At 47.7% G+C, this 26,998-nt stretch overlaps 1 protein-coding gene and 1 long non-coding RNA gene across 4 annotated transcripts in view; both read left to right on the forward strand.

Moving 5' to 3' along the window:
* KLHL18 (kelch like family member 18) overlaps positions 1 to 21,713 on the forward strand; it is a gene marked incomplete at its 5' end in the record, with an annotated part of 54,514 nt that extends 32,801 nt beyond the window's left edge. For 2 of the 3 annotated variants that reach the window (XM_082663657.1, XM_082663658.1), the window contains 8 exons: positions 1,376 to 1,516; positions 6,037 to 6,235; positions 8,434 to 8,594; positions 10,056 to 10,192; positions 11,729 to 11,951; positions 15,839 to 15,943; positions 17,547 to 17,658; positions 18,394 to 21,713. In XM_082663657.1, the coding sequence (XP_082519783.1) occupies positions 1,376 to 1,516; positions 6,037 to 6,235; positions 8,434 to 8,594; positions 10,056 to 10,192; positions 11,729 to 11,951; positions 15,839 to 15,943; positions 17,547 to 17,658; positions 18,394 to 18,780 (1,465 nt within the window). In that variant the 3' untranslated portion in view covers positions 18,781 to 21,713. Of the gene's footprint in view, positions 1 to 1,375; positions 1,517 to 6,036; positions 6,236 to 8,433; positions 8,595 to 10,055; positions 10,193 to 11,713; positions 11,952 to 15,838; positions 15,944 to 17,546; positions 17,659 to 18,393 lie in introns of all 3 variants that reach the window. The other variant, XM_082663659.1, reaches the window with a different exon arrangement.
* A 1,187-nt stretch (positions 21,714 to 22,900) lies between these two features.
* On the forward strand, positions 22,901 to 25,100 carry LOC309828694. The gene is made up of 3 exons (XR_014297345.1): positions 22,901 to 23,061; positions 24,395 to 24,421; positions 25,021 to 25,100. It is a non-coding gene; the product is annotated as an uncharacterized lncRNA (long non-coding RNA).
* The last annotated feature ends 1,898 nt before the right edge of the window (positions 25,101 to 26,998 follow it).

Genomic DNA, 26,998 nt, shown 5'->3' on the forward strand with positions numbered 1-26,998 from the left:
TGTATGGTACCTTCCGGTTGATTGAAGGTGATTTGCTCCAGTACATGGAGAGGATCTGTATACCCACTGCAAGGGTGCAATCTCAGGCCAGCTCCTTGTAATGAAAGACATAGAAGTGTGTCTATATCCAAGGGCAGTTGTACACTCTCATCTCTGAGGTCTGTGTCTGACAGAGCCATGCTAATCACCATGCACCATCCAAGTGCTTCATTTAACAGATAGACTGAGAACCTGTGATCTGTGCTGCTGTAGGTACTGAGGTATAGCAGAGGAAATAGAAAGCACCTCTTATTATTCCAACTTGCTAGTAGTGGCCATCTGGCAGTAAACAAATACATACATGATATGGCTGGGAAGTGAAAGTGATGTGAAAAAGGTAAAGCAGAATAAAGGCTAGCGAATGATGGTGAGGGTCTGTGCTATTTCAAGGTGATCAGGAAAGCCCTCTGTGATGAGGTGATATTTGAGCCAAGACCTTAGTTGGAGTGAGGGAGCAAGACATCTGGGGGAGGAGCCGTTCAAACAGAGGGAGTAGCCAGTGCAAAGGCCCTGAAGTGAGAGTGTGTTCAGCATATTGGAATAGAGTGAAGGGGAAAGAGTGGAAGGTGATGAGGTCAGAGAGATGGAAAGGGGCCAGACCACATACAGCCCTATAGACAGAATTTGGATTTCATTCTTGGTGTGAATTGGAAGGCAGAAAAAAATGTTGGAAACCTCAGGCTGGAAACTTATCCCAAAGAAATAATCCAAAAATGTTATTTATAAAAGCTATTATGCTTACCAATAAAGGAAATAAATTGTAGCACATTTACATGTTGGATTACTTTATAGCAGCCGTTGAAAATGTCAAACATGGGGAGTTCCCTGGCGATCTAGTGGTTAGGAGTCAGCGTTCCCACTGCCATGGCCCACATTCAATCCCCGGTCAGGGGGAACTGAGATCCCACAAACCGCGTGGCATGGCCAAAAAAAAAAAAGAAAGTTGAACATGAAGTCAGTGTAGAAACATGGGAAAGGGCTTCATAAGTATTACATGATTATAGCCATACAACTTAAGCATGCAGGCAAATAGGAAATGGAAATTAATCTAGAAAAATGACTACAGTTGACTCAGTAGTGAGATTCTGGGTCATTGCTTTGTCTTTTCAGAACCTTCTATAATAAAATCATTTGGGCAGTAAAGACAACCTAAGAAGTAGAATGATAGCTATGGTGAAGTAATTATTCCATTCAGGTAGATTCTCAAAGAGCATGGGCTAAATGTATTTGAGAGCGGGGCCCATCCGTTCCTCAGGTAACAATGTCAGCTTACTTAGGGCCTGAGTATCCTGTGGGCCGAACACCATCTCTGAAGAGCATCTTTCCTCTCCTCTAGCGCCCTGGAAGCTCTGATCAACTTTGCCTACAACGGTCACCTTGCCATTGACCAGCAAAACGTCCAGTCGTTGCTGATGGGGGCGAGTTTCCTGCAGTTGCAGAGCATCAAAGACGCCTGCTGCACATTCCTCCGAGAACGGTGAGGTGATGTGATGGGCCTGGCCTGTGTCGGGGAGCAGACCGTGTCATTTCTGGGATCCCCTGCCAGTTTGATGAGTCTTTGGGGGCATGGAGAGTCTCATGAAGGGAGTGAGATGGGAAGATAACTCTGAGGAAATGCCCTTTCTTGAAATCAGCATCAAGCAGTACCCAGTTCTTTGGGATGAACCTTTCAGGAACATGATTTATGGAGCCTTGCCTGTACTCTCCCTTGGTCTGACATGCACCTCTTCTTCTGGTCCTCTCTGTCCAATCTAACCAGCCACCACCAGATTTATTCAGTGCTCCCTCACTGTTCCATAACTGTCTCCCTCTTTGTTTAGATCCTTCTCCCTCCTTGAATTTCTTGGCCTTCCTTTTTCCTTCTGCTCTGCAAGAGCCCACCCAAATTTCACCTCCTGGAATTCTCTGTCCCCTTCAGTCCCCTGGGAGCAATCATTATATGCTCCTTTAGAGTAAGGACCATGGATTATACCCCTACCTATGTCCAGTACTTGGCCGTGACCTTTTGAGGACTGAGCAGATAAGAAGGCTCTTCCTCCCCCTCAAGAGGCAGAGCTCGTAGTCACAAGGTAAAAGCTGCCTTTAACCACTAGAGGCTTGGGGGTGTGGGTTAGTGCTGGGCTGCCCACAGGCAGGGAGAAACCAGAACAGTGCCCCTCTGTCTGTGGTCTCTCCAAAGCCTGGCTCCACCTGATCTCCTCTGATTACAAGGCCCCTGGCCTGAAGACCAGCATTCCTCTGCCTCAGACCTGGCCTCCTGAACCTCATCCCCTCTTAGAGCCAACCTCTCCCTCCCCCATTTCTGTTCCACCAGCTCAACTCACTTAGCAGCTCTGTGGACCCTGCCTGAGGTCCACATCCTGCCTATGTGGTGCTCACGGGCATCAGTGAGCACTGCTGTGTGTGCAGATGGTCTTAACGACCGTGGTAATGATGCTAACACGCAGGGGCGCTCTGCTGGTTTCGTTGGGAGGTAGGTGGTCCTGTTCGGGTTTTGCAGCTGGAGACCATGTAGTGAGTGCAGCCCCAGAGCCTGGCTTGACCTGCCCTAGGATGCCTTCTGGGTCAGCCTAGAGAGCTGCGCGTGATGGGCTGTAGGGCACACACTGTCTGTCCTACTCATTTGCGAGCTTAAGGACACAGACTGGACTTGGTTCATCTCTGTATTCCCACAGAATTTGGAGAATGACTAAGTAAGGCCCTGTGGAAAGGGTGAAGTTGGCCATTCTCACAAGGGGACAACAGCTCCACCTAGGGGCTTTTGAGTTCCTCACTGTCAACACTGGATCCAGGCTCTATTATAAAGTAGTGTCATGTAAAAAGATGCTTAGAAAAGTGATTTTTAGACCAGTGCAGTTTTTACATGCACCAGTGACATATTAGGAAAAGGTACTTAAAGCACAAAGCCTGATGTTTTGAGTCTGTCCTTGACATTTTTCTGTTCAGCACTGGGAGCCCCCTTCTGAAGCCTAAACTCACACCTTATTCCTGTTTCTATTCTCTGCCACAGGCCCCAGAGGTTTGGCCTTTCTGTTTTCTTTTCAATAGCTACCATCACTGCCTGTGTTCCTGGGGGTGGTTCTCCCTGAGCCTGGCTGCAGAGTGTAATGGAGTCTCCCAGCTGTCCCCTTCCTGTGTGTTCTTGAAGACAAGCATGTGGGCCCTTCAGTTTCAAGGTTTGATTACTAAAGACTTGAGGGAAACCATCCTGAGCGGTTGTGAAAAGGACAGGGCATGACTGAGCACAGAAAAGCTGCAAAGCCGTCAGAATTCTTAGAGCAGTAGTTCCTGAAGCCATTTTGCCTGTTAGATATTCAGCCTGCTGATTTTTTTTTTTTCTTTTTTCCCATGAGGTTGGGGGTTGATTTTTTTCTGTGGCTCCTTTTCCAGCCTTCAGATGAATGGACCTCCTTGTTTTTAGGTGAGGATTGGAGGTGTGTATTTTCCAAAATTCTTCTCTCAGAACTGGATCAGAACATCAGATGCGTCAATGAACCAAGCCAATAACTTACTTAATTCAAGTCATTGCTTCCTACCTCCGATAAAGCATTACATCTTATCATGGTCAAGCTATGTCAGCAAGGAAGGAGGTTGTGAAGTGGCTATTGACAGATATGGGTCTCTATCTGCCCTTTGGGTTATTGTCCCTCTTGTCTTCCTCCTTCTCCTGAATGGTCCCCTCTCCTGCATGGCAGCTCTCCCTCCTTTTTCCCCACCAGCTGGCTTACAGACAGGCTCCCCACATCCTACCCTCTTAGATGTGAAAGCCCACTTCAGTGGAAAGTGTGTTTTGTGCTCAGTCATTCCAAGCCAGTCAAAGACAACCAAAGGTGAGGCGCAGGAATCCTAACCTGGGAGGGAAAGGATGGAAATGTGTGCCAGTCAGCAAAGTGGATCATCCTTTCCCGCGTCTTTGGACTCTATCCAGTTCCTTGTCCGTGGTATTTGAACCCTCCTCTTGACTTGATGTCAGAGTAGTAGGAATGAGTGAAGCACATGCTGTAGAGGCCCAGGGAGGATCTGTCCTCGTATCTGATCTGCCATACGTGCTTTTAACAAGTCTCAACCAGGAGAAAGGCTAACGTTACTTGACAGATGACTGAGCTGACATTCTGACCCTGAGTCCCGTATTTCTCCCTGGGCCATGCTGCTTGCCCAGGGGTGCTCAATGCTTATGTTTCCTTGGCCTTTGGAAATGGCCTAGGTTTCCAAAACAATGGACAGAGCCAGTTTAGGCTGGAACGAAACAACAGCTATGCAGAATTTAGACTAGTCATAAAACCAGGCTCCTGAGATGCTCTGCCCTTTCAGTCCCTGACAGGTCTGCTACTGGCAGTGGGCAATGGTGAATATTGATTAGTAAGTATAGCTTACTAATCTAATAATCTTACTAATACTAATTATAAGTATAGCTTATAGTAAGTATAGCTTAACCCTTAAATCAATATGGGGGAGAGGGGGAAGAGAAAGCGTTCTCACAAAGAGTAAACCTGGGCAATTTTAATCTAATATGTACCATCTCCCATCACAAGATTGTCAGTCACAAAATCAAAATAAGAAAAGCCATATCCGCCATGGTCCACTGCTGTCACCAAGATTTTGGAACTACATTGGGCTCATTTGGAATTTTCTCAGGTGTAATAGTAGTAAGAAAAACAAACATAATATAAATTAAACCAGAAGCTAACTTCATACCAAGCACCATGTCGGATGCGTTTCCTACATTCCTACTTAGTCATGGCCACAGCCCTAGGAGGTGAGTAGCTGTTGTCATCACCTTTTTCTAGGCAAGGCTATTACTGACACTTGAGGAGCCTAAGGAATCCACCCAAGTTGCCCAGTGTGGCAGGGTCAGAATTTACCCTGGGTTTCCCTGGCCCCGATGAGTGCAGGTCTGTCTCGGGACTGTGGGAATGTGCACAAAAGGCCAGAGTTCAGTCTCAGCACCACCACTTGCTTGTAGAGGGACGATGAGCACATTTCTTAGTTTCTCCGAGCCTCAGTTTTCCACCTAAAAATGAGAGCAATTACTATTGTGGAGCGTTGTTTAAAAAATCCTGGAGAATGTGTCTAGAAACCCTGGCAAAGTACTTGACTCACTGATGGTGCCATATAAGTGATAGCTGCCGCTGTTGACTGAACAGTCGGGCCCATAGAGCCTCTTTTTGTTTAAAAAAAAAGGAAAGAAAAAAGTGTAAGGGTCCTGATATTAAAGAAGTCATTTCTCCATGTGGTTTAAACTCTGATTCTACATCTTCAGGGCCTTCCCGGTGACCAGAGGCGGACATTCAATCAAGAATGTCAACCACTGAAAGAAAGCAAAGTTTTCCAGTATGTGCTCTATTCTTCTCTCCTGAGAGCTGCTTCCCAGGACTTCCCAGAGAACTCACTTCACATAGACACACGGAGCACTAGGCCCAAGAGGCAGGCTCCTTTGAGGATAATCTGCCGTTTTTTTTGTTTTTTGGGTTTTTTTTTGGCAGCGTTGGGTCTTTGTTGCTGCGTGCAGGCTTTCTCTAGTTGCGGCAAGCAGGGGCTACTCTTCGTTGTGGTGTGCAGACTTCTCATTGTGGTGGCTCCTCTTGTTGAGGAGCACAGGCTCTAGGCGTGCGGGCTTCAATAGTTGTGGTGCGTGGGCTTCAGTAGTTCTGGCTTGCAGGCTATAGAGTGCAGACTCAGTAGTTGTGGCGCACAGGCTTAGCTGCTCTGTGGCATGTGGGATCTTCCCGGACCAGGGCTTGAATCCGTGTCCCCTGCGTTGGCAGGCGGATTCTTAACCACTGCGCCACCAGGAAAGTCCCTGCCTTATTTTTATACCTTTACAAGTTGAGTCCCAGAGAAGCTCACCTGATGTCACACAGGGGGTTTCCACTAAAGCTGAGGACAGAGCTTGTTTTTTTTTCCATTCTGTAACTCTACCCAGAACCAACTTGAGAATGATCAAAGATAACATTCTTCCTCTAACTCTTTTCTTTTTATCTTCTCTTACGCCAAAAGGCTTCACCCCAAAAACTGCCTGGGTGTACGCCAGTTTGCTGAGACCATGATGTGTGCCGTGCTATACGACGCGGCCAACAGCTTCATCCACCAGCACTTTGTGGAGGTGTCCATGTCAGAAGAGTTCCTGGCCCTGCCCCTGGAAGACGTGCTTGAGCTGGTGTCTCGGGATGAGCTGAACGTGAAATCAGAGGAGCAGGTCTGTAGAGCAGTCCAGAGGTGACATGGGGGCTGCTGCTCTTTCTCACCTTTGTTTTCTATTTTACTTTTTTCAAAATGTAGATCATGGTGTGTGTGCAGCTGCTGTTTATTATGGGTTTGCTTTATCATACTGTATGCATTTTTCTTGAAAACTTTTTATACATTTTAGTGTCTAAATAATATTCAGCTGATTTTTATCAACCCTGTGACCCTCATTCTTCAATGTTCAGGTTATTTCCAAAATTTACTATTAGAAATAATGTTTCTGTGAACCAGAAATGAGCATAGATAACTTTCTGAAAGAGTCTTACTCTAAAGGAGAGTAGAGCGTGGGGGCAGTTGCTGGGCGGGGGACATGAAGTCAAGAGGCTTTTGTTTTTTTTAAGATGAGAGAAATTACAGTACAGTTGGACTGCTGATGGGAATTTTCTGGAAGAGAGGGAAGAATTGGTAATGTAGGAGAAAAGGGAGAATGGTGTCCTGGGATAAGTGAGAAGAGACAGAGTGTAGGGCACGGGGTGTGTGAGAGGAGCTTAGGCTGTTCACATCCACGGCCACAAGAGGGAGAAGGAGAGCACATGCCCAGCGCAGGGGGAGGATGGGTGGGAAGGGAGATGCCAGAAGTTTTTATTCACACTCTCTTCTTGTTTGTTTCTGTGTTCTCAGCTGAGAGTGAGGATGAGGGAGGAATGTTAGACGTTTGAGGAGAGATGAAAAGGTATGAACCAGTCCTCTAGGAAAGGGGGAGAGTAAATGGACGAAGCTCGGGAAATGGAGAGGGCTGGATAGGAAGCAGGGCCAGATGAGATTTTCAGTCACAAGTTCAGTATGAGCTGGTCAGCCCTGTTGTGTGTTTTCTATTAGCTGCATATACTGGTGCAGGGTAGGGGGTGAATTGGATATAAAGAGCTGGACTTCACCAGGGTACAGATTTTTTTCCAGGTAAGTGTGATTAAGAGAGATAGGAGACTAGCATGGGAATAATGACCCTTGGAATCCGTGTCGGGTGAGAGAAAGGTGAGGAAATAGACTGCAGGGGACCTGAGAGGGAGCCATGCCCAAGGCTAAGTGGAGTTGGTTGCATGGAAGAGGAGGTGAAGCTATTGGCAAGGTGAGGTGTGGGTGATCACAGGGTCCTCTGAGGACAAAGAAGACATCTTCTTGGAGCGGTCAAGAAAAGATTAAATGAGAGTGTAGGGTGTTAGTAGCAGGAGAGGAGTGAAGGACATCCTTTCTGTTCAACAAAAGTGTGGTGCAAGGTGTCTTAAGAGGACAGTGAGTCAATGTTTCTTTGAGCAGAGGGTGACGAGGGCTGGGTGGTGAAGGGCGTCGGATGTGGGGGGAATTGGACCTGGCCCTGCAGGCACCCAGAGCACCACTGCGGCAAGGCCTCTGCTCATCTGGTCAGTTGGTCATGAGTCCTGGCCTATCATGAAGCTGCCTCGGCAGAAGGAGCCCCAGGCTCCAGGAGGCAAGCCGTTGGGATGTTAGTCCCAACTCAGCTCATTTCCTTAATGTCTGAAGAGTCCTCACCCCTCCGTATTAGTGACCGTTAGAAAAGTGAACTCTGAGCTCAGCAGTGTGGACCCTGAGATTTGTAGGAAAGAACCCCGTCCCAAGAGCAAGGGGTTCTGTTCCTGGCTCTTCCACTAGGTAATATGACCCAGGGCAGCTCACATCTATTGCAGTGATGCATTCTACAAGGGCTGTGGGGCTTTAGAGGGAGATATCCTTGTGACCAGAGCCATTAGGGAAGCCTCCTTGGAGAACACGGATCTGGATCCAGGCCTTCAAAGAAATGGGAATGGGGTTAGATGGAAAGGAAGAGATGGGGGCATTCGAGGTAAAGGGGACAGCCGGCCTGGCTAGAGAAGAGGGTGCAGGAGCAGTGGGACGGAAGGTCAACAGCACTTTGTTACAGTACAGGAAGGAAGAAGGAAGCTTTGACAGGTTTTCGTTAGGAAGTCATAATGAAAGCCAGGAAGGTGTTGCAGTAACCTAGGCTTGCCTTTCAAGAGAGTGGGCTGAATGGGGTAGCTGGGGACGTGGAGAGAAAACAGTGGATTCAGGAGACAAGCAGGAGGAAAGATTGGTGGGCCCAGTGTAGGGAGCAGAGGGTTTGAGATTGGAGGGTACAGGGGTGTGGCCTCTGGGTGGAGGAGTTGCCTCCAGAGCTTCCCCTCTCTATTGTGGCAGGTGTTTGAGGCCGTGTTGGCCTGGATCAGATACGACCGGGAGCAGAGGGGACCCTGCCTGCCTGAGCTGCTGTCCAATATCCGCCTGCCCCTCTGCCGGCCCCAGTTCCTGTCAGACCGAGTGCAGCAGGATGACCTGGTGCGTTGCTGCCACAAATGCAGGTGAGCAGAGGTGGGCCTGCACGAGGATGATGCCGAGGGTCTGGACGGAGAAGAGAACTTGGCCACTTAGCTCGGGGGAGGAAGGATTTGGAGTGGTCGTTCTTTTTTTTTTTTTTTTTTTTTTTTGCGGTACGCGGGCCTCTCACTGTTGTGGCCTCTCCCGTTGCGGAGCACAGGCTCAGCGGCCATGGCTCATGGACCCAGCCACTCCGCGGCATGCGGGATCTTCCTGGACCGGGGCACGAACCCGTGTCCCCTGCATCAGCAGGCAGACTCTCAACCACTGTGCCACCAGGGAAGCCCTGGAGTGGTCGTTCTTAATTCACAGCACACAGATTGATCTGCCTTCTGTCTAGAACCTGGAAGAGCCTGAGTCTCTTACCTTTGGGCAAAGAAATGTGCCGCATGGGAGCATCAAGGCAAAAGGGGCTTCCTCCCCTAAGTTATTTGAGGATTTTCTGGCATCTCCTTCCATTGAGCTGTTTGTGGACCTACAGGCATCTATACTGCCTGCCCGGACCCTGTCCACACCAGCAGCTGAGTTATTGGTGACTTCCTGGGGCTCCTCATCCTCTTCAGTAAACATTAGTCAGTGTGCTGGCCTCAGGTGGGTCTGCCCAGCTACAGTGATGGGCAGGGGTGGGGCATGTTTAGCAGCATGCAAAACTGTTACCCAGAGTAAATCAAAAACAACAGGGTGCAGCAGAGCCACCAAAACAGCTCAGGAGACGGCAGCCCTGTAGAAGGATTGTTATAAAAGTAGAGCAGCAGAGGAAAATACGCATCTTCCTTCAAGCTGCTCCTCATATTCACAGCTGGTTCAGGAGGGAGTCAGTGGCGTGGTCCATGCAGCGTGCAAGTGTGTGTGTCAGGGAGGGGTGGAGGTGTGGCTGGAGGTAGCTGAGACCCTGTGAGGAGCAGTCTCAAGGGTGCTGTTGGGGGAGTTTGAGCTTTGTTCTGTAGGCAGTGGGCAGTTATCGAAGGGTCTTAGAAAACCAGCTTGGACCCCAGTGTGGAGGCTGGAATGGAGGGGTGGGGCTGGAGGCAGGGAGATCTCTCAGGAGCAGTTGGCTTCTGCTGCCACAGTCCGGGTGAGATGGTTAACTGCTGGGTGTGTGCCATAGGGATGGAAAGGAAGAGCTGGGTCTGAGTGGCAGCAGGATGCGAGCAGCTTGTTGAACCTCCCCAAGGCTAGCTATTTTAGGGAACACCCTGTTTTTCTTCTGTTAAACTAACAGAGATGGGCTCTGCTCATCTTGCCCCTCCAATGCTGAGCACGTCCCAATAGCTGTGTATAGTTTCCCCTGGACTCACCTGGGTTCTTTGAGACCAAACCTTCCAGAAGGCTTCTCCTCCCATGTTTCCCCTGCAGTTGTGGTTGGGGGAGCCAGGCTCAGACCTACAAATGTGGGCCAAGTGGAGAGAATACCTCCTGTCCTAGCATCTTGCACTTTATTCCAGGGACCTGGTGGATGAAGCAAAGGACTATCACCTCATGCCAGAGCGCCGGCCCCACCTGCCAGCTTTCAGAACTCGGCCTCGCTGCTGCACATCTATCGCTGGGCTCATCTATGCCGTGGGGGGCCTCAACTCAGCAGGTATCTTGCAGCTCCCCTTTGTAGAACCCTGTCTTGGATGCCGTGGTTGAAGAAGCACCAAACAACCTAGCCTGGCCCTCTGCTTCCTCCCCCTTGCATGTCACCACCTTTATCCCTCTTGATTTTATATCATTGTTCTGCAGTTAGCGCATGTCAGATATTAATACCATTGAAGCAGAATATCAACGCAAAAGGGCCCTTTAGAAAACCCAGAGGCCTGGCCCCCTTCCTTCACAATGGGGACGTCGAGGCAGGCCCAGAGAACTTTAGCTATGTTCACACAAGTCCTTTGGCTGAGCAAGGACTAGAACTCAGGTCCTGGTTCCTGAGCCTGCCCTCTTCCCCTAATATCGCGTCACCTATGGGATTTACTCAGCTTTGGATAGGATATAATCAGAGACCCAGTTCTGTTACCAGGCTAATCACATTCAGTCATGTGGATCTCTGGGCTTAGACTGTGAGAGTGTCACCGTAAGAAGGAAGATTCTCCAAATATGCACGGTCTGCACTATCAATACTTTTTACTCTTCACCTCTTACCTCCAGTGAAACCCACATGCCTTGTAGTCCGTGTATTATTGGCAGTTCTTGTATTATACAGTCAAGTTTTCAGGAAACCTCCATGGGGCACCCCCACTCCTGCCCACCCCAGGCACCACTGCAGGGCAGTAGCAATCTAGGAGAGGGCAGGGGAGACACCTGAATCCTTGCAGTGCAGTGGCACAGGGAGTCGTCACCTTGGATGTGAAGGCCAGGCCTTTTCAGAGTCAGCCCAAGCTTGTGGGAGGTGGGGAGCTGGTGGGCAGTCCTGGGCAGTTTCGTTTTTAATTGAAAGTTAATGGGAGGTGGGTACTGGCCTATGCTACTTGTTAACCATATGACCTGGAAAAGGTAAGTCCTCAACTAGTAAATGCTAGAGCGTGGCAGGTGCTGAGTGTCCCAAAGCAGAATAAAACAGGGAGGGGGTTATTTTATTTGATCTTAAAAAACTGATGAAAGCGGTAGAGTTGGAGTTATTATTCCTTGCTTCTGTGACTACTATTTCTTGAGCACTTGGTATACTCTAGAACTGTGCTAGGTGTTTTACATATTATATCATTTAATCCTCATGGGAACTCTGCTATGGAGATTATTTCACATGTGAGAACAGAAGATGGGGATACAAAGCAGCTTGCCCAGGGTCACCGCTAGGAAGTGAGAGTCGCATTGGAAGCCATCTCCTGCTCTATGTCGGGGAAATAGTGGTTCCATTTGCCTTCACCTCTGCCTTTAAGCAGGTGAAGAAACTCCTTGCAACTTAAAACTGCCCTCTCTAGAAAGTAAATAAATGCCTCCTGTCTGATTCTGATTTTCCTTAAAGAATTAAGTTTGAGGTTATCATGGCTGCAGTTTCTTAGTGGGCCCTCCTGGCTTGAGTAATTTCTGCGGGAAGAGCTGATAGGACGAAGTTGAACATTCCGTATAATCATTGCGCAACAGCTGTGATCTAAACGAGCGGTCTCATTTGTTTTAATTTGAGTAGCAAATTTTTATGCAGGTGATTCCCTGAATGTGGTGGAAGTGTTCGACCCCATCGCCAATCGCTGGGAGAAGTGCCATCCCATGACCACAGCCCGCAGCCGTGTCGGTGTGGCCGTGGTGAACGGACTCCTCTATGCCATCGGGGGGTATGACGGCCAGCTGCGGCTGAGCACTGTGGAGGTCTACAACCCAGAGACGGACACGTGGACCCGAGTGGGGAGCATGAATAGCAAGAGAAGGTATTCTGGGAGCCGGTCTGTACGTCCTGAGCATACACACCAGGCATCTGGGGGACACCACGCTAGACAAGCAGGGCACATTATAAAGTAGACGCTAGCTTCATCCTGGGGATCCCCTGCAGCCAGGCCAGCCACTGCCCGTACCTCCTGGAAGCCAGCCCCCATCTGCTTAAAAGTAAAACCCCTGCCTTGTCCTTTGAGGAACTTGGGGAGACAAGACAGGGAAGACAGGGACGTGTGGAAGTTGTATTATTATTTAAGTGCCAGGTAAGAACTAAAGGTTTGTATTATGGAAGACGCGAGGCAGGAGAGAAGCTGGACTGGAACATCTGGAAGATTTCAGGGAAGAGGTGAGATTAAAGTTGAAACCTGAAGAATAAGGAGGATTTAACTTTATTAGTCATAAAAGGGAATCCGAGGTGTTCCTCTTTATACTTTCTTTCCCCCAGGATCCCTGCCCCACATGTGCTTTCACTACCAGGGAGTGTGTGAACCACAACAATGCTCTTTACTTCTGGATGCCACACGTCCCCCAGGCATGAGCACACAGCTAGTTGTGAGGTGGACCGAATTTATGTCTCTTTTTTTTAAAATAAATTTTTAAATTAATTACTTTATTTATTTATTTATTTTGGGCTGCGTTGGGTCTTCATTGCTGTGCACAGGCTTTCTCTAGTTGTGGCCAGCCTTACTCTTCCTTGCGGTACGCGGGCTTCTCATTGCGGGTGGCTTCTCTTGTTGCAGAGCGCAGGCTCTAGGCACGCGGGCTCTAGAGCACAGGCTCAGTAGTTGTGGCACATGGGCTGAGTTGCTTTGTGGCATGTGGGATCCTCCTGGACCAGGGCTCAAACCCGTGTCCCCTGCATTGGCAGGCGGATTCTTAACCACTGCGCCACCAGGGAAGTCCCGACTTTATTTCTCTTAACGCCTTCCAGCCACTTGTCTCCTCCTGCTCACATTTCCTGAGTAAGAAAACATAGTGCCTCCATTTAGTCTTCTTAGTGCCAAAGTGACTGGCAGCATCCTTCCTTATGTCAGCCGTGTGTGGGGTATTGTCATGGTTGGACGGCAGGAGCTTTGGAGGGGGAGAGTGTAACTGGACAGGCTCTGTGTTCTCCTACCCTTGGGGTAGCCGCCCCAGATTGTGGTGTTTTGTTTGTTTGTTTGTTTGTTTTTGGCTGCGTTGGGTCTTTGTTGCTGCATGTGGGCTTTCTCTAGTCGCGGCGAGCCGGGGCTTCTCTTCGTTGCGGTGCGTGGGCTTCTCATTGCGGTGGCTTCTCTTGTTGTGGAGCACGGGCTCTAGGCGCACGGGCTTCAGTAGTTGTGGCGCACGGGCTTAGTTGCTCCATGGCATGTGGAATCTTCCTGGACCAGGGCTCAAACCAGTGTCCCCTGCATTGGCAGGCAGATTCTTAACCACTACGCCACCAGGGAAGCCCCCAGATCATGGTTTCAGATGACGCTCTGATGTTTCTCTTCCAAAACTAACGGAAGATAGGACAGCCATCCAAGGCCCCCTACCCGTTTAACCAGAACAGCTCTGTGTTTATCCCTTTTATGTATTGAGCTTCCTTGACATATGCCCAACTTTAGGAGGAAAAAGTTAAATGAAACTTTTTTTGAAAGGGGAAGTTCGAAAACCACTGGACCAGTTGCCCTTTAAAGGCCTTTCTGCTTTGTAATTCTCTCATCTGAGAATTTGCCTTACAGACCCCTTTGTCTGGCCATGATTTGGGTTTTCTACTTGTAAGATCATGTGACTGCCAAAAAAAGATCAAGTCACTGCATGTGGTCAGGAAGAAGAGTCATGTTGCAGTGTGGAAGTCCTTTGCCACATGAAACTGTCACACATGGTCCGTGATACACATGGTGTATCACGTTCAGTAGTGTTTGTTTGTGGCCTTGAGCAGGGGGGAATCTGCCTTTGTACCAGTAAGATTCACAAAAGGCCAAAGTAGCTTTGTTTTTGGAAGAAAAAATATGTGTATAAGATCTACTCCTCCCGAAGCCGTAAGCTACACTCTCATGGTTCCTTCCTCCCCCCACCCCCCACCTCTGCTTCCGTGCTTCCCCTTCTTGCTCCTTGGATACTTTGCAGCTTTCTGTGGCCTCGAATGACTCACTGCTCCATATATATCACCAACCAGGAGGGCCTTTTTCACTTTGATGTCAATCAGTTGTTCATTGTGTGTCTGCTCTGGGCCACTTGCTAGCTGTGATGTCACAGGGTTTGGAGTGCTGTCTGGGAGGAGCCCTCCGGGTAGCCCTTTCCCTCACTGTGGTTAATGCCCTGTTATTAGTAGTGTGGGCCCAGCTCCATTTCGTCCCCTTTAAATTACAGGCTACCTTAAAATGTTCATAGTCACTTCTCCCCTGATGAACCACACACCCTCTGTCCTGCCAGTTGGTGACAGCCTCCTTTCTGCCGTCATTCCCTGTCCTTCTCCAGTCTTCCAGGCTGCTTGCGTGGAGCCTTCTCCCATGCCTTATCCAGTCCACACTGGTCAGCATTTCTCCCCCTTGTCTCTTCACACTGTCTTTACCGTTTCGTTGATAGTTAATCTCACACAGTTTTGTGGCACCTCTCAATTCTTCCTCACATTTTTGTTGAACTCCTAAATTGTTACTTTTGTCCACTTCTAGAAGGATAGTGACATGTCTAGTGAGTTTGTGACCTTCCCACAGTCCTCTCCCAAGGCAGGTCCTTTTCCTCTTTCAGGCTGGTTCAGGGACATCGTGTGTGTGTATCACTTTGATTTGCTGTGTACATTTGGAAGGGGGCTATAAAGCCTGGTATAGTTTATCTTCCTATTTGTTAGGCACCCAGATTCATTTTTAATCTTCTCCAGCATCAGGTTTGAAAAGAGTGCATCGGGCAGCTTGGCATTCATGTTTAATTTTTCATGAGGCTTTATGTAGAAGATTCTTAGGAGAACTTGGCATGATGAACAGTGTGGGAATCAGACTTGTGTCATTGAAATCTAAGGCATGCCTCTCTCTGGGCAGCCCTGAGAGGATAGCCCAGACTCCCCAAGCCACAGCTACTCATCTATACAGTGGTGATGGTGATGCTTCATGCAGGATGTGGTGAGAGTGGAAAATAGCAAGTGTGGAGCACCTGATGTGTGTAGTAAGTACGAAACAAACAGAAGCTGTTGCCTCACCCACTAAGACAAATTAGGGGACATGCAGGGCCATGTATGTAATGAAAAGATGTCTGTCAAACTTTACAGTGAATTGCGTGGGGAAATCAAGGTAACACAACAAACATATGTTGAGGGCTTGTTACGTACGAAGCACCACATTAAGTACTGTCAGGGTCACACTGATAGAGACCCCAGTCTTCCAGGAGGTTCCCACTTGTTAAGAGGTGACGGGTCGATTCCTGGTACCCCGTGGGCAGGAGTCTGGCTTGCTCAGTTCTCTAAACCTGGTGCATGGGACGGTGTGCCTCATGAGGGCCTGATGAAAACGTGCTGAATGAATGGACGACTGACAGGAGCTGTGATAAAGGAGCTGTTCTGGGAGTGTGGGGTTGGGAGGGAGTAATCCTTGCTGGGCAATGCAGGATGGCTTTTGGAGGAGGAGAGAGAGGAATTTGACCTGGGCCTTAAAGGTAAATCAGACCCTGAGCACGGCAGGGCGGAAGATGAGCATATCAGGGACTGAGGAGGAGGGAGAGGAAGTAACCCCAGGCAGGGGGGCAGGAGGCAAGAGGAATCACAGGGCAGCTCCTTTCCCCTCAGTGTTACACTTTGCTTAGTCACATTCCTGGGATTTAGGTCTGTTCTAGAAAGAGGCAGTTGGGGGCTAGGTTTACTTCTCAGTGAGCGTGAGAGGTTGCCCCAAGAAGTCTGAGGCCCATCGGGATGACACCTCTGTTTCAGTGCCATGGGGACGGTCGTGCTGGACGGGCAGATCTACGTCTGTGGTGGCTATGATGGCAACTCTTCTCTCAACTCTGTGGAGACCTACTCACCTGAGACGGACAAGTAAGGACTCCAGCTCCCCTGGGGCAACTGGAGCTTGCTAAACAGAGTATGAAAAATCAGAACTGCAATCTTTTAATCATGCTTCTAAGGATAGGGAATATCTCACCTACTTAGCCCCTGTAGTACCTTGCATATAATAGGCATTTAATAACCTTTGGTTAAATGAATGAATGATTAAATAAATTCTAAAAACAGTCTGCTTAGATACTTGGAAACAGTTATTAATGCTGTGTACCTCTTAACTAAATCAGCGCATTTTAATAGAAATGCAGGTGAAAAGGGATGAGAAATAGATGAACAGCCCTTTCCAAAGTGGGTAAGATAGGATTTGGGAAAAAAAAGTTACATTTCAGATACTCAGAGAAGCTTGGGAAACATTGATGTCTGTACCACCAGAGGCCTCATCTTCCCATAATGCATATTACTATTTTAAAGACTGAAAAATTATGTGGCAGAGAAACCTCTTTAACTTCATTTTATCTAACACCTATCACCATCTGGTGGACTTATTTTGCGGAACACTCTTTGGAAAACACTGGCAAGGTTAGCCCGAGTTCTTCATTTCAGTATTTGAATCTGCTTTTACTATAACAGTATAAGCACATTAGTAGAATGGATTCATCACAGTGCTTTTAAGCCAATATTCCATTCACTTAACCAACTTACTATGTATCGGGCAGCGAGCAGGGTGTCTCAGATCCTTAAGTAGCACCTAGTCTGTTGGGGCCACAGCACAAGGTGATCGTCCTCCCTTGGGTGCCTATGTCTAGAGCTCTTGGGCACAGAGTGGGGAGGGCTCTCATCTTCCCCACAGCTTGCGGGGAGAGTCAGGTTGCAGAGATGTCTTCTAAGGGGAGACCCATCGTGGATAGTGGGAGATGTGCATCCCAGGTGGGGGGACAGCAGGAAGAGAGGCTTGGAGATAAGAAACAGCTGTGTGTGGTTGAGGAGCAGGTGTGGGTGGCGCATGGCAGGAAGCAAAGCTGGAAAGTGGATGAGGACCAAGTGGTAAAGAACCACATTAAGGAACTTGGACTCTGCCTTAGAGGAAACAGGAGTCCTCACTAGAGGACGTGCTGTGCAGGATCGGAATGGGGATGTTCTGAAAGCCAGGCCACCTGTAAGGGGACTGTTGCAGTGGTCCAGTGAGAGGCCAGACCTAGGGCAGCAGTAGTGGGATGGGGACAAGCAGTGACTAGGAAGCAAACCAGGGGGGTCATGGTGACCACAGAATGTTGAGGATGATGGAGAAGAGGTCATAAAAATGCTGAGATTATAAGTATAGCAACTAGGTAGCTAGTGGTCCCATTATCGAGACCAGGGAGTGTGATGGAGGAGCAGATCTGTCAGAGACGTCTTGCTTGGGCGATGTTAATTTTGAGTGCCAGCAGAGATGACCAGCTGTGGGCCCGAAGCTTAAAGTGAGAGGCGGCAGCCAGAGTGAGCCCTTAGCAGAGGTGGTGTGGGAGGCGATAAGAAGTGGGGAGATTGTCCAGGGTGAGATGGAGCACAGCACAGTTCCCCTGAATCCTTCTAAGCTGTCTTGGGAGGACAGGAACACCAAATCTCATGGCTCCCCTTCTACTTTGCCTCTTTCCTGAAGGTGGACTGTGGTGACCCCGATGAGCTCCAATCGCAGTGCTGCAGGGGTTACAGTCTTTGAGGGCAGGATATACGTGTCGGGCGGCCATGACGGTTTGCAGATCTTCAATAGTGTGAGTCTGGGCTCCTCCTGGGCTAAGGGCACCCACTCTTGTTTTCTTTGAGAGTTATTTTGAAAGGATATTCTTTGGGAAAAGCCTCAGCCTTGCCATTGCTAGGTAAGGTGTCATCCAGAGGCCTCAGGCCATCTGCCACATGCTCCGAAATGCTTCCAAGAATGGGAACCAGTGTGCACAAAGGAGAGAGGTAGGGTGTGGCCATACCACCCACACCCCCACCCTGTTCAGTTCCCCAGCGGATGCTGCGTGAGACCCGGTGAAATTCCTGCCCAAAGTAAGCCCAGTCATATACAGAGGGTGAATTTTCAAATAGTTGCATTCTTCTGGATAATTTGTTTGAAATTGCATTTATTCTTTTAAAAAAATCTCGAGAGCCACTTGCTGGTCACTCCAAAGTCAGTCAGTGCTGTGAGGGAACACGCTGTGCACGGATCTCAGGAGACCCTACTCTCATCCCAGCTCTGTCACTACATAGCAGTGCATCCTGGGCAACTCCTTGATTTGTTTCCTCAGGTGTAAACAGAACTGGTCAGGTTAGGCCATCTCTCTCTCACCTGTCCCTATAAGCCCACGAGCAGGTGCGCAGCTGAGGAAATTGGGCATCCGGGGCAGAGCACACACTGGCAGAGCTCCTTGTCCCCAGGCCTCCCCCTGGGGCCTGATGCCAGGTGGGCCACCGGTGACCAAGCTTTGGCTTTGACTGAACCTGCACCTGTCTCCCCGCTGCAGGTGGAGCACTACAACCACCACACAGCCACCTGGCACCCGGCGGCCGGCATGCTCAACAAGCGCTGCCGGCACGGAGCTGCATCCCTGGGAAGCAAGATGTTTGTGTGCGGGGGCTACGACGGCTCGGGCTTCCTCAGCAGCGCCGAGGTGTACAGCTCTGTGGCGGACCAGTGGTGCCTGATAGTCCCCATGCACACACGCCGGAGCCGGGTCTCCCTGGTGGCCAGCTGTGGGCGGCTCTACGCCGTGGGGGGCTACGACGGACAGTCGAACCTGAGCTCGGTGGAGATGTACGACCCAGACACGGACCGCTGGACGTTTATGGCCCCCATGGCATGTCACGAGGGAGGGGTCGGTGTGGGCTGCATCCCTCTCCTCACCATCTAAGGCGAAGGGTGGGATGTGGTGGAGTAGGGATCTGGTACAAACACAGGCACTTCCTTCCAGGGTTAGTCCCCCTCGGAAGAGGTGGTGGACCAGAAGACAGGGTGAAATGTGAGCTCGCCAGAGGTACAGTTTTCCAGGTGCTTAAGTCCTCCCTCCCTGTGCAGCCCTTGTGACCTTCAGGCCTAGGTCATCAAGATGCACAGCGTGGGACAGAAGCCCCTCTGGGTCCCGCAGCTGGTGACACAGGACTGCTTTGCTGGTCCACATGTCCACAGGCTCCATCCAAGCCCAGCTCCCACCTGCCACAGCTCTGTGGATCGCCCATCTGCAGAGTGTCTTCCATCTGACACTCCTTGCCTACCGCTTGCCAGGTGTGTTGTGGCCAGTTTGTGATGGGGTGGCTTCAGTGGCCAAGCGTGTTGGAAACTGTGGGGTGTGGGTGGGAGAGGAGGGACACAGGCCGGGTTGTCCTCACTGCGAGGCTGCAGCCATGGCAGTGCTGGTTGCACACACGCACCTCCTCCTTCCATCCGAGCGCACCGAGAATTTTGTCTGCATTGCTGAGTAAGCACGAAGAACAGAAGCTTTTCCTGTGTCTAATTTTGGGATTTCAGCGAGGTCTTTTTCATCTTGTTCAGGAGAAACAGAGGGAGAGGATAAAAGATACTTGAAAGAAACTGAAGGAAAGTTAAAGAAACACTTGAAAGAAACTGAAAAGAAAAATAATTTTTTAAAGTGAACATTTTTTTGCAAGAAGAAAACATAAAAGACACTAGAGGCAAATGTGTGTTTAAATGGAAAACCACCCAACGTGAAAAGGGTGGTATCCGCTCCCACATTCGGATCCCAGGGTCCTAAGGCCTCGCATGGCACTCGGGGTTCCCTCTGAGCCCCTGTGTGTCCGGAATCAGTGCGCACTCGACCAGTCCTGTAGCAAGGTGCTCGTGGGGTTTGTCTTCACACCCACTATCAGAGGACTTTTTTAATCGTAGGCTTAGCGAGTTGGCTAAGTTATTGCCACTCTTCTAGGTGGAAGCTCCCAGCTTGTCGCTGGAGGCTCCAGATGCCCCTGTGGTTATCTCCCACTGCCACCATGGCACTCATGCAGATTCCCACCCCACTTTCATTCCTTCCTTATTTGACCAGCAGGAAACAGCAGGTCTGGCCAGATTCTCATTTGCCCATCTATCATTCTTGGATAGTTTTCTTCATCGTGATGCTTCTGAGGTACATTGACCATTTGTACCTCTAGAACCTAACCAGAGACTTGGTCCTTCCACCAGCCACGGCTGGCTTGATCCAGTAACCATATCTACCCTGCCAGTCCGCTGCTCCTCCATCCACTCGCCAATTCCAGGGGTCTGGTCTCCCCTCCAGCCCTTGGCAGACTGACCAGCAAGGTGGACCTTTATATTCTAGCAAAGCTGGCTTTATGACGTAAAGAACTAAAAGCTGAAAGAATCTCTTGCTGCTGCAAAGAACAGATTTTATATTTCTTCCTATGATCTTAGCTAATGACCTCTTGAAGAGACTCCATGCTCCTCCTTCCTCCTCCCTGGATGGGACCTTGATGCTGCACAGTGGGACCCCAACAGGAGGACTCTTCTCTTACCAGTGCACTGGGCAGTGGAGCTGTCCTTCAACTGCTGCTGCCAAAATTTGGTTTTCCAAAATTCTTCCAGTAGAGACTAAAAGAGGATACATTTCCAATGCAAGATTGGGTCTCAGGGTCCCAATCTCTACTTGGTTGGTCTGCCCATCACTGCCTGCCTGGGTGTCCTGGAAGCCTGTTCAGAAAGGCACCATGTGACACCTGAGACGTCTCTCCTACCCTGGGACTGTGAGGTTTACCAGTGTGTGCAATCGCCATGTTTCCAGAGGGAAGTACCTTTGTTACCTGCCACTTAGGAGCTGGGCCTCTGCTAAAAGCACTTGAAAATGATGTTTTTATTTTAAAAGACTTAACAATCTGATATAGTTGAGCCTGGGCTTGTGGTAGAGCTCTGGCATTTCTCGCTCCCTGTCGGTTTGCCTGTTAGAGGTAGACTTGGAAGGAGGGTGGGGTCTGTTATTCCTGTTAGAGAGGAGTTATCAGTGCTTGTCTTCTTATTATAAGCCCCTTTCTTTTGTGAATTTGCAACAGCACTGACAAACCTGGGTTGTGAATGTGTTAAGAATCAACCAGTGGACCTCACCAGGTCCTTAGGATGCTGACCCAGATTTTGCCATTGGGGTTGAGAGATCATTTTCCCATGATCTGCTGCTCTTGTGATAGCCTTCCTACATCTACTCCCACCTCCTGGTGTAGAAGTTACACTGCTCCACCTGGGGTCAGTGTTTCCAAGTAAGGTGAAGCCAGTGCCTTGATCTGGGCTCTGAGCACAAGTGAGCAAACACTAACATTTTCACACTCTCCACAGTTGGTTCCTCAGTCTGACGGCGATGACTGTTTACAGGTGGCTGGTCTGACCCTTTGATGTTGGAGCCTTTCCAGTAAAACCATGAAAAGAAGAGATGCCACCCATAGGTATTGTGAAAAGGGTATAGGGCAGATACTGTGGACAGTGAACCTTGGGGTCCGGCCCAGCTCTGAGCAGAGGACTGTGGCATTCGCTGTCCTAGGGTATTTCCCCTTAGATAACACAAGGAACCTTCTCTTCTGGGTTTCATCCGAGAGCAAAGCCAGGATGGGAGCTGAAGTCCAGCCTTTTGACTTGGCCACAGAGATGTGAGTAGGTAGGAATTCCGATTCCCCCTCCCCCCAATTTATTGTTTCCCAGAAAAATCTTAATTCCTTTTATTTATAGAACGCATGTCTTTTGTGTTAAGAAACCAAAGAGAAATAAAGAGTACACTCCTAATATCTTCTTGCCCTTTCCTGATTTTATTTTTTTTTAATTAGAGGTAAATCATATTTTTATCGTAATTCAGTGAAAAAATATTGGACAAAGTGAAAATATTTCTGTGAAAATAAGGAAAAAGCCCAACAGCATGGCAAAAGTAGTCTTTGGAGAGACGTGTATATTTTATAAGAATGGGTTCTGATGAAAAATATATGCAAAAGACTTCCTGAGCGTGTTGCATATTTGCTCCTGTCCGAATCACCACTTCTCTTGGATTTCCCCCTTTCTTCACTCCCTGCCATAAAACTCCTAGAGTTCCTAAGTGGAATGTGACTGCCTGTGACCACCTGGAGCCAAAACCCCCAGCTCCTTTTTTATACCTCCAAGCCAGAGGTGCTTAGCTTTGGTGCACATAAAAGTCACTGGAAATTTTTTAAACCACAGATTGACTTGTAGAACCCTCCCCAGAGACCAATTCCCTAGGGCTGGGGTGCAGCTCAGGCCCTTGTGCAGGCAAGTTTCCACCATGGTTGGTATGCTCATCCCAGTGTGAGAACCAGACTCCAGTGTTTAGTTTCCTCTTCCAGATCTGCCTTCCAGACTGCATCCTGGTTACTGTGGTGGTGGATTTTAGGAAGCTCTTCATGCACACTTTTCCAAAAGTCAGTTTATGGTCAGCCTCATCCAGTGGGTAATGGTTGTACTCTTGGATGACAACTTTTTTTGTGTGTGTGGCTGTGTTGGGTCTTCGTCACTGCACATGGCCTTTCTCTAGTTGCGGCGAGCAGGGGCTACTCTTCGTTGCAGTGCGCGGGCTTCGCGTTGCGGTGGCTTCTTTTGTTGTGGAGCATGGGCTGTAGGCACACGGGCTTCAGTTAGTTGTGGCACACGGGCTCTAGAGCGCAGACTCAGTCGTTGTGGCTCACAGGCTTAGTTGCTCCGCGGCATGTGGGATGTTCCCAGACCAGGGATCGAACCCATGTCCGCTGCATTGGCAGGCAGATTCTTATCCCCTGCGCCACCAGGGAAGCCCTGGATGATAACTTTTTAAAAACGTTTTTGGAAGGGTGTGTCACTCCCACATACACCCCCTTAGCATGTTTCACATATAAACACTGTTGATTCTCACTTGGTCCTCTTAGTAACCTCTGTGCAATAGGTGACATAGCTCATTTTAACATAAATTTTCTCAGAAGGGCTGAGTAACTGACCTGATTCATCAACTAATTGGTAGTATCGTCAAGAATTGAGACCAGATCTCCACATTCACAGTCCAGTTCACCTGAGGAAAGCAGTGTCTTCGTCCTCTGGAGCAGCTGATTCATCCAGCCTCCATGCCCCGAGTGTGGAGGTCTGCTGCCCAGTACTGTGATGGCCTTCGAGAAGCAGACTGAGCAGCGAGAGAAAGAGAAGAACCCTGTTTGGATTATGGAAACAGGTACCTTTGTGTTGAAAAAGAGGAAACCAGATTATCTGTGGACTCTACTGTGGGAGAAAGGTCAAATGCCTCTAAAGTATTAACAACCCTTTCCATGAACCTACACCCCTTTGCTCAGAACCAAAGAGCTCATGGTAGAGCTCTTTGCTCAGAACCAAAGAGCTCATGGGTAGAGAGTGGACCAGTGAACTTTAGCTAGACTCATCTGCTTGACTTTCCATTTCTTTCCATGTTCTTTGAACTCTGCTTTCCCAACTAGCAGCAGAGCCCACTCCTCTTCACCCCAAAGATCAACAGTACTGGTTTTTACTGCTGCTCACAATAACATAACATTACTCAATGGAAAAATGGCAAGGGAATCTCACAGTTCTTACAGAAATTATCCCAGGCTTACTGTTTCCTATTTCATCTCTAGTGATACACAGATGTTTTCCTCTAACGGAGCTCAGTTCCCTATTTAATTCTCTTTTTCTAGGTTTGCAGTTCAGGATAAAAACCCAAACTACCTAGCATGGCATAGAAGGCTGCTGTGGTCTGGCATCTCTGGTCAGCCTAGTACTTCTCCTCCATGCTTGTCCCTGACTGTATCCCGGCAGGGCAGTGGCCTGTTTGCCTGTCTCACCCACTAGATGGTGAGCTCCTTAAGAGTCTCCACTATTGTGTACCAACACCAGACACATGGAAGAGACACAACCATTATGTTTCTTGACGAACTTGAGGTCAGGTATAGCCAGATTCAAAGTTCTCCTAATCATGCTTCCTAGTTTCCCTTTGTTTTGCATCACTGTTGGTTTTTTTTTTTTTTACCATTTTATTGAGGTATAATTTACATACCTTAACATTCACTCATTGTAAGTGCAGTTCAGTAGTTTGTAGTAAATGTGCAGAGTTGTGCAACCATTACCACTACCCCATTTTATACTATTTTCATCAATCCATAAAGTTTCCTCGTGCCCATACACAGTCCCCATTCTCACCCCTGTCCTTGGGCAACCACAATTTTGCTTTCTGTCTCTATAGATTTCCCTGTTCTAGATGTTTCATATAAATGGAATCATACAATATGTGGTCTTCTGTGTCTGGCTTCTTTCCTTAGAATAATGTTTCTGAAATTCATTCATGTCATAGAATATATCAGTAGTTTGTTCTTTTTATTTTATTGTTCCTGAATAGTATTCCACTGTATGGATATACCACATTTTATTTATCCTTTTTTTTTTATCAGTTGATGAATATTTAGATTGTTTCCAGTTTAGGGCTTTTATGAATAGTACTGCTATCATGTACAAGTTTTTGTGTGACATATATTTTCATTCCTCGAATATATTCCTAGGAATGGAATTGCTGGGTCATACGTACAGTAAGTTTATGTTTAACCTTTTAAGAAACTGACAATTTGCATTTCTCTAACAACTAATGGTTTTTGAGCTTCTTTTCATGTTCTTGTTAGCCATTTGTCTATCTGTAGTAAAATATCTACTGAAAACTTCCCCATTTTTAAATTGGGTCATATGTCTTATTGAGTTAAAGAATTCTTCACATATTCTGGATACAAATTCTTTATCAGATAAATGATTTGCAAATATTTTCTCCCAGTCTGTGGCTTGTCTTTTTATTTTCCTAATAGTGTCTTAATAATGTTGTAGAAGTTTTTAATTTTGATTAAGTTTAGTTTTATCAGTTATTTCTTTTATGGATTGTGCTTTTGGTGTCGTATCTTAAGAGCTTTTGCCCAACCCAAGGTCATGAAGAAATTCTTCTAGAAGTTTTATAATTTTAGCTCTTGTGTAGGTGTATAATCCATTTGAGTTAATTTTAGAATTCATCTTTTTTTGTGCGTGGATATCCATTTGTCCCAGCACATTTGTTGTAAAGGCTATCTCTTCCTCCATTGAATTGCTTTGGTACCTTTGTTGAAATCAGTTAACCATAAATATAAGTGTTTACTTCTACTTCTAGACTCTCAATTCTGTTTCATCGATCTCTATGCCTGTCCATGAGCCAATACCACACTGATTGTATGCTACTGAGTTTTCCAGCTTTAAAGTAAGTCTTAAAATTAGATAATGTAAGTTCTCCAACTTTGTTCTTTTTAAAAATTCTGTTGAATATTTTAGGTACTTTGCATTCCCATATAGCTTTTATAGGTCAGCTTGTCAATTTCTACAGAAAGTTTTCTGGGTTTTTAATAGATATTGTGTTGAATTTATAGTTCATTTGGGGAGAATTACCATACTGACAATACAAAGTCTTCCAATCCATGAACATGGGATGTCATTTGTTTAGATCTTCCTCTGTTTCTCTTAGCAATGTTTTGCCATTTTTGTTGTATGAGTGTTGTACTTCCTTCTGTTAAATTGATCCTAAGTATTTTTGTTTTTATGCTGTTGTGGATGGAAGTGCTTGCTTAATTTTAATTTGGGGTTTTTTTTGGTGCTAGTATATAGAAATACCGTTTTTTTTTGTATATTGATCTTATATCCTGTGACCTTGCTAAACTTATCTATTAGTTTTTCTTTTCTTTTTTTTTTTTTGGCTGTGCCACGTGGCTTGAGGGATGTTCCCCAACCAGGGATTGAACCCGGGCCATAGCAGTGAAAGTGCCGAAACCTAACCACTAGACTCCCAGGGAACTCCCTATTAGATTTTATCTTTTAAAAACAAAAATTGTAGGGCTTCCCTAGTGGCGCAGTGGCTGAGAGTCCGCCTGCCGATGCAGGGGACACGGGTTCGTGCCCCGGTCCGGGAGGATCCCACATGCCACGGAGCGGCTGGGCCCATGGGCCATGGCCGCTGGGCCTGCGCATCTGGAGCCTGTGCTCCGCAACGGAAGAGGCCACAGCAGTGAGAGGCCCGCGTACCACAAAAAAAAAAAAAAAAAAATTGTATATGTGTATTCCTTGGGATTTTCTACACGCATGATATGTCATCTGTGAATAAAGACAGTTTCACTTTTTTTCTTTCCAATCTGGAAGCCTTTAATTTTTTCCTGCTTTGTTGCACTGGCTAGAATCTCCAGTACAGGGAGTTCCTTGGTGACCTAGTGGTTAGGACTTGCTGTGGCCCAGGTTCAATCCCTGGTTGCAGAACTGAGATCCTGAAAGCTGCGTGGCCTGGCCAAAAAAAAAAGAACCTCCAGTACAATGTTGTGTAGAAGTTGCACAAGTGGACATTCTTGCCTTGTTCTCAGTCTGAGGGAGGAAAACATTAAACATTTAGTCCTTCACCGTTAAATATGTTAAGCTGTGGATTTTTTATCAATGTCTTTTTTCAAGTTGAAGAAGTTTCGTTTGTTTGTTTGTTTGCGGTACGCGGGCCTCTCACTGTTGTGGCCTCTCCCGTTGCGGAGCACAGGCTCCAGATGCGCAGGCTCAGCAGCCATGGCTCATGGGCCCAGCCGCTCCGCGGCATGTGGGATCTTCCCGGACCAGGGCACGAACCCGTGTCCCCTGCATCGGCAGGCGGACTCTCAACCACCGCGCCACCAGGGAAGCCCTGAAGAAGTTTTTGTCATGAATGGGTGTTAGGTTTTATCAAATGCTTTTCCTGTACCTATTGAGATCATCATGTGGTTTTTGTCCTTTAAGCTGTTAATGTGTATATAATATTGATTTTCAAGATGCTGACCCAACATTGAATTCCTGCGATAAATCTCACTTAGTAATGGTGTGTAATCCTTTTTATGTTGCTGGATGGTTTGCTGATTTTTTAGGAGTAGTTTCTGCATCTGTGTTCACTAGAGAGCTATTTTCTGTAGTTCTCTTTTCTTGTGATGTCTTTGGCCTTTGATACTGGCCTTATAGAATGAGTGAAGTGTTTCCTACTTATTTCTCTAAGAGTTTGTGAAGAATTAGTATTATTTTTTAAAATATTTGATACAATTCACCAGTGAAGCCATCTGGGCCTGTTATTTGAAGGATGATTTTAAATTTCTTAT

This window comes from Grampus griseus (genome assembly GCF_964374135.1).
Source record: "Grampus griseus genome assembly, chromosome: 10".
Lineage (NCBI taxonomy): Eukaryota > Metazoa > Chordata > Mammalia > Artiodactyla > Delphinidae > Grampus > Grampus griseus.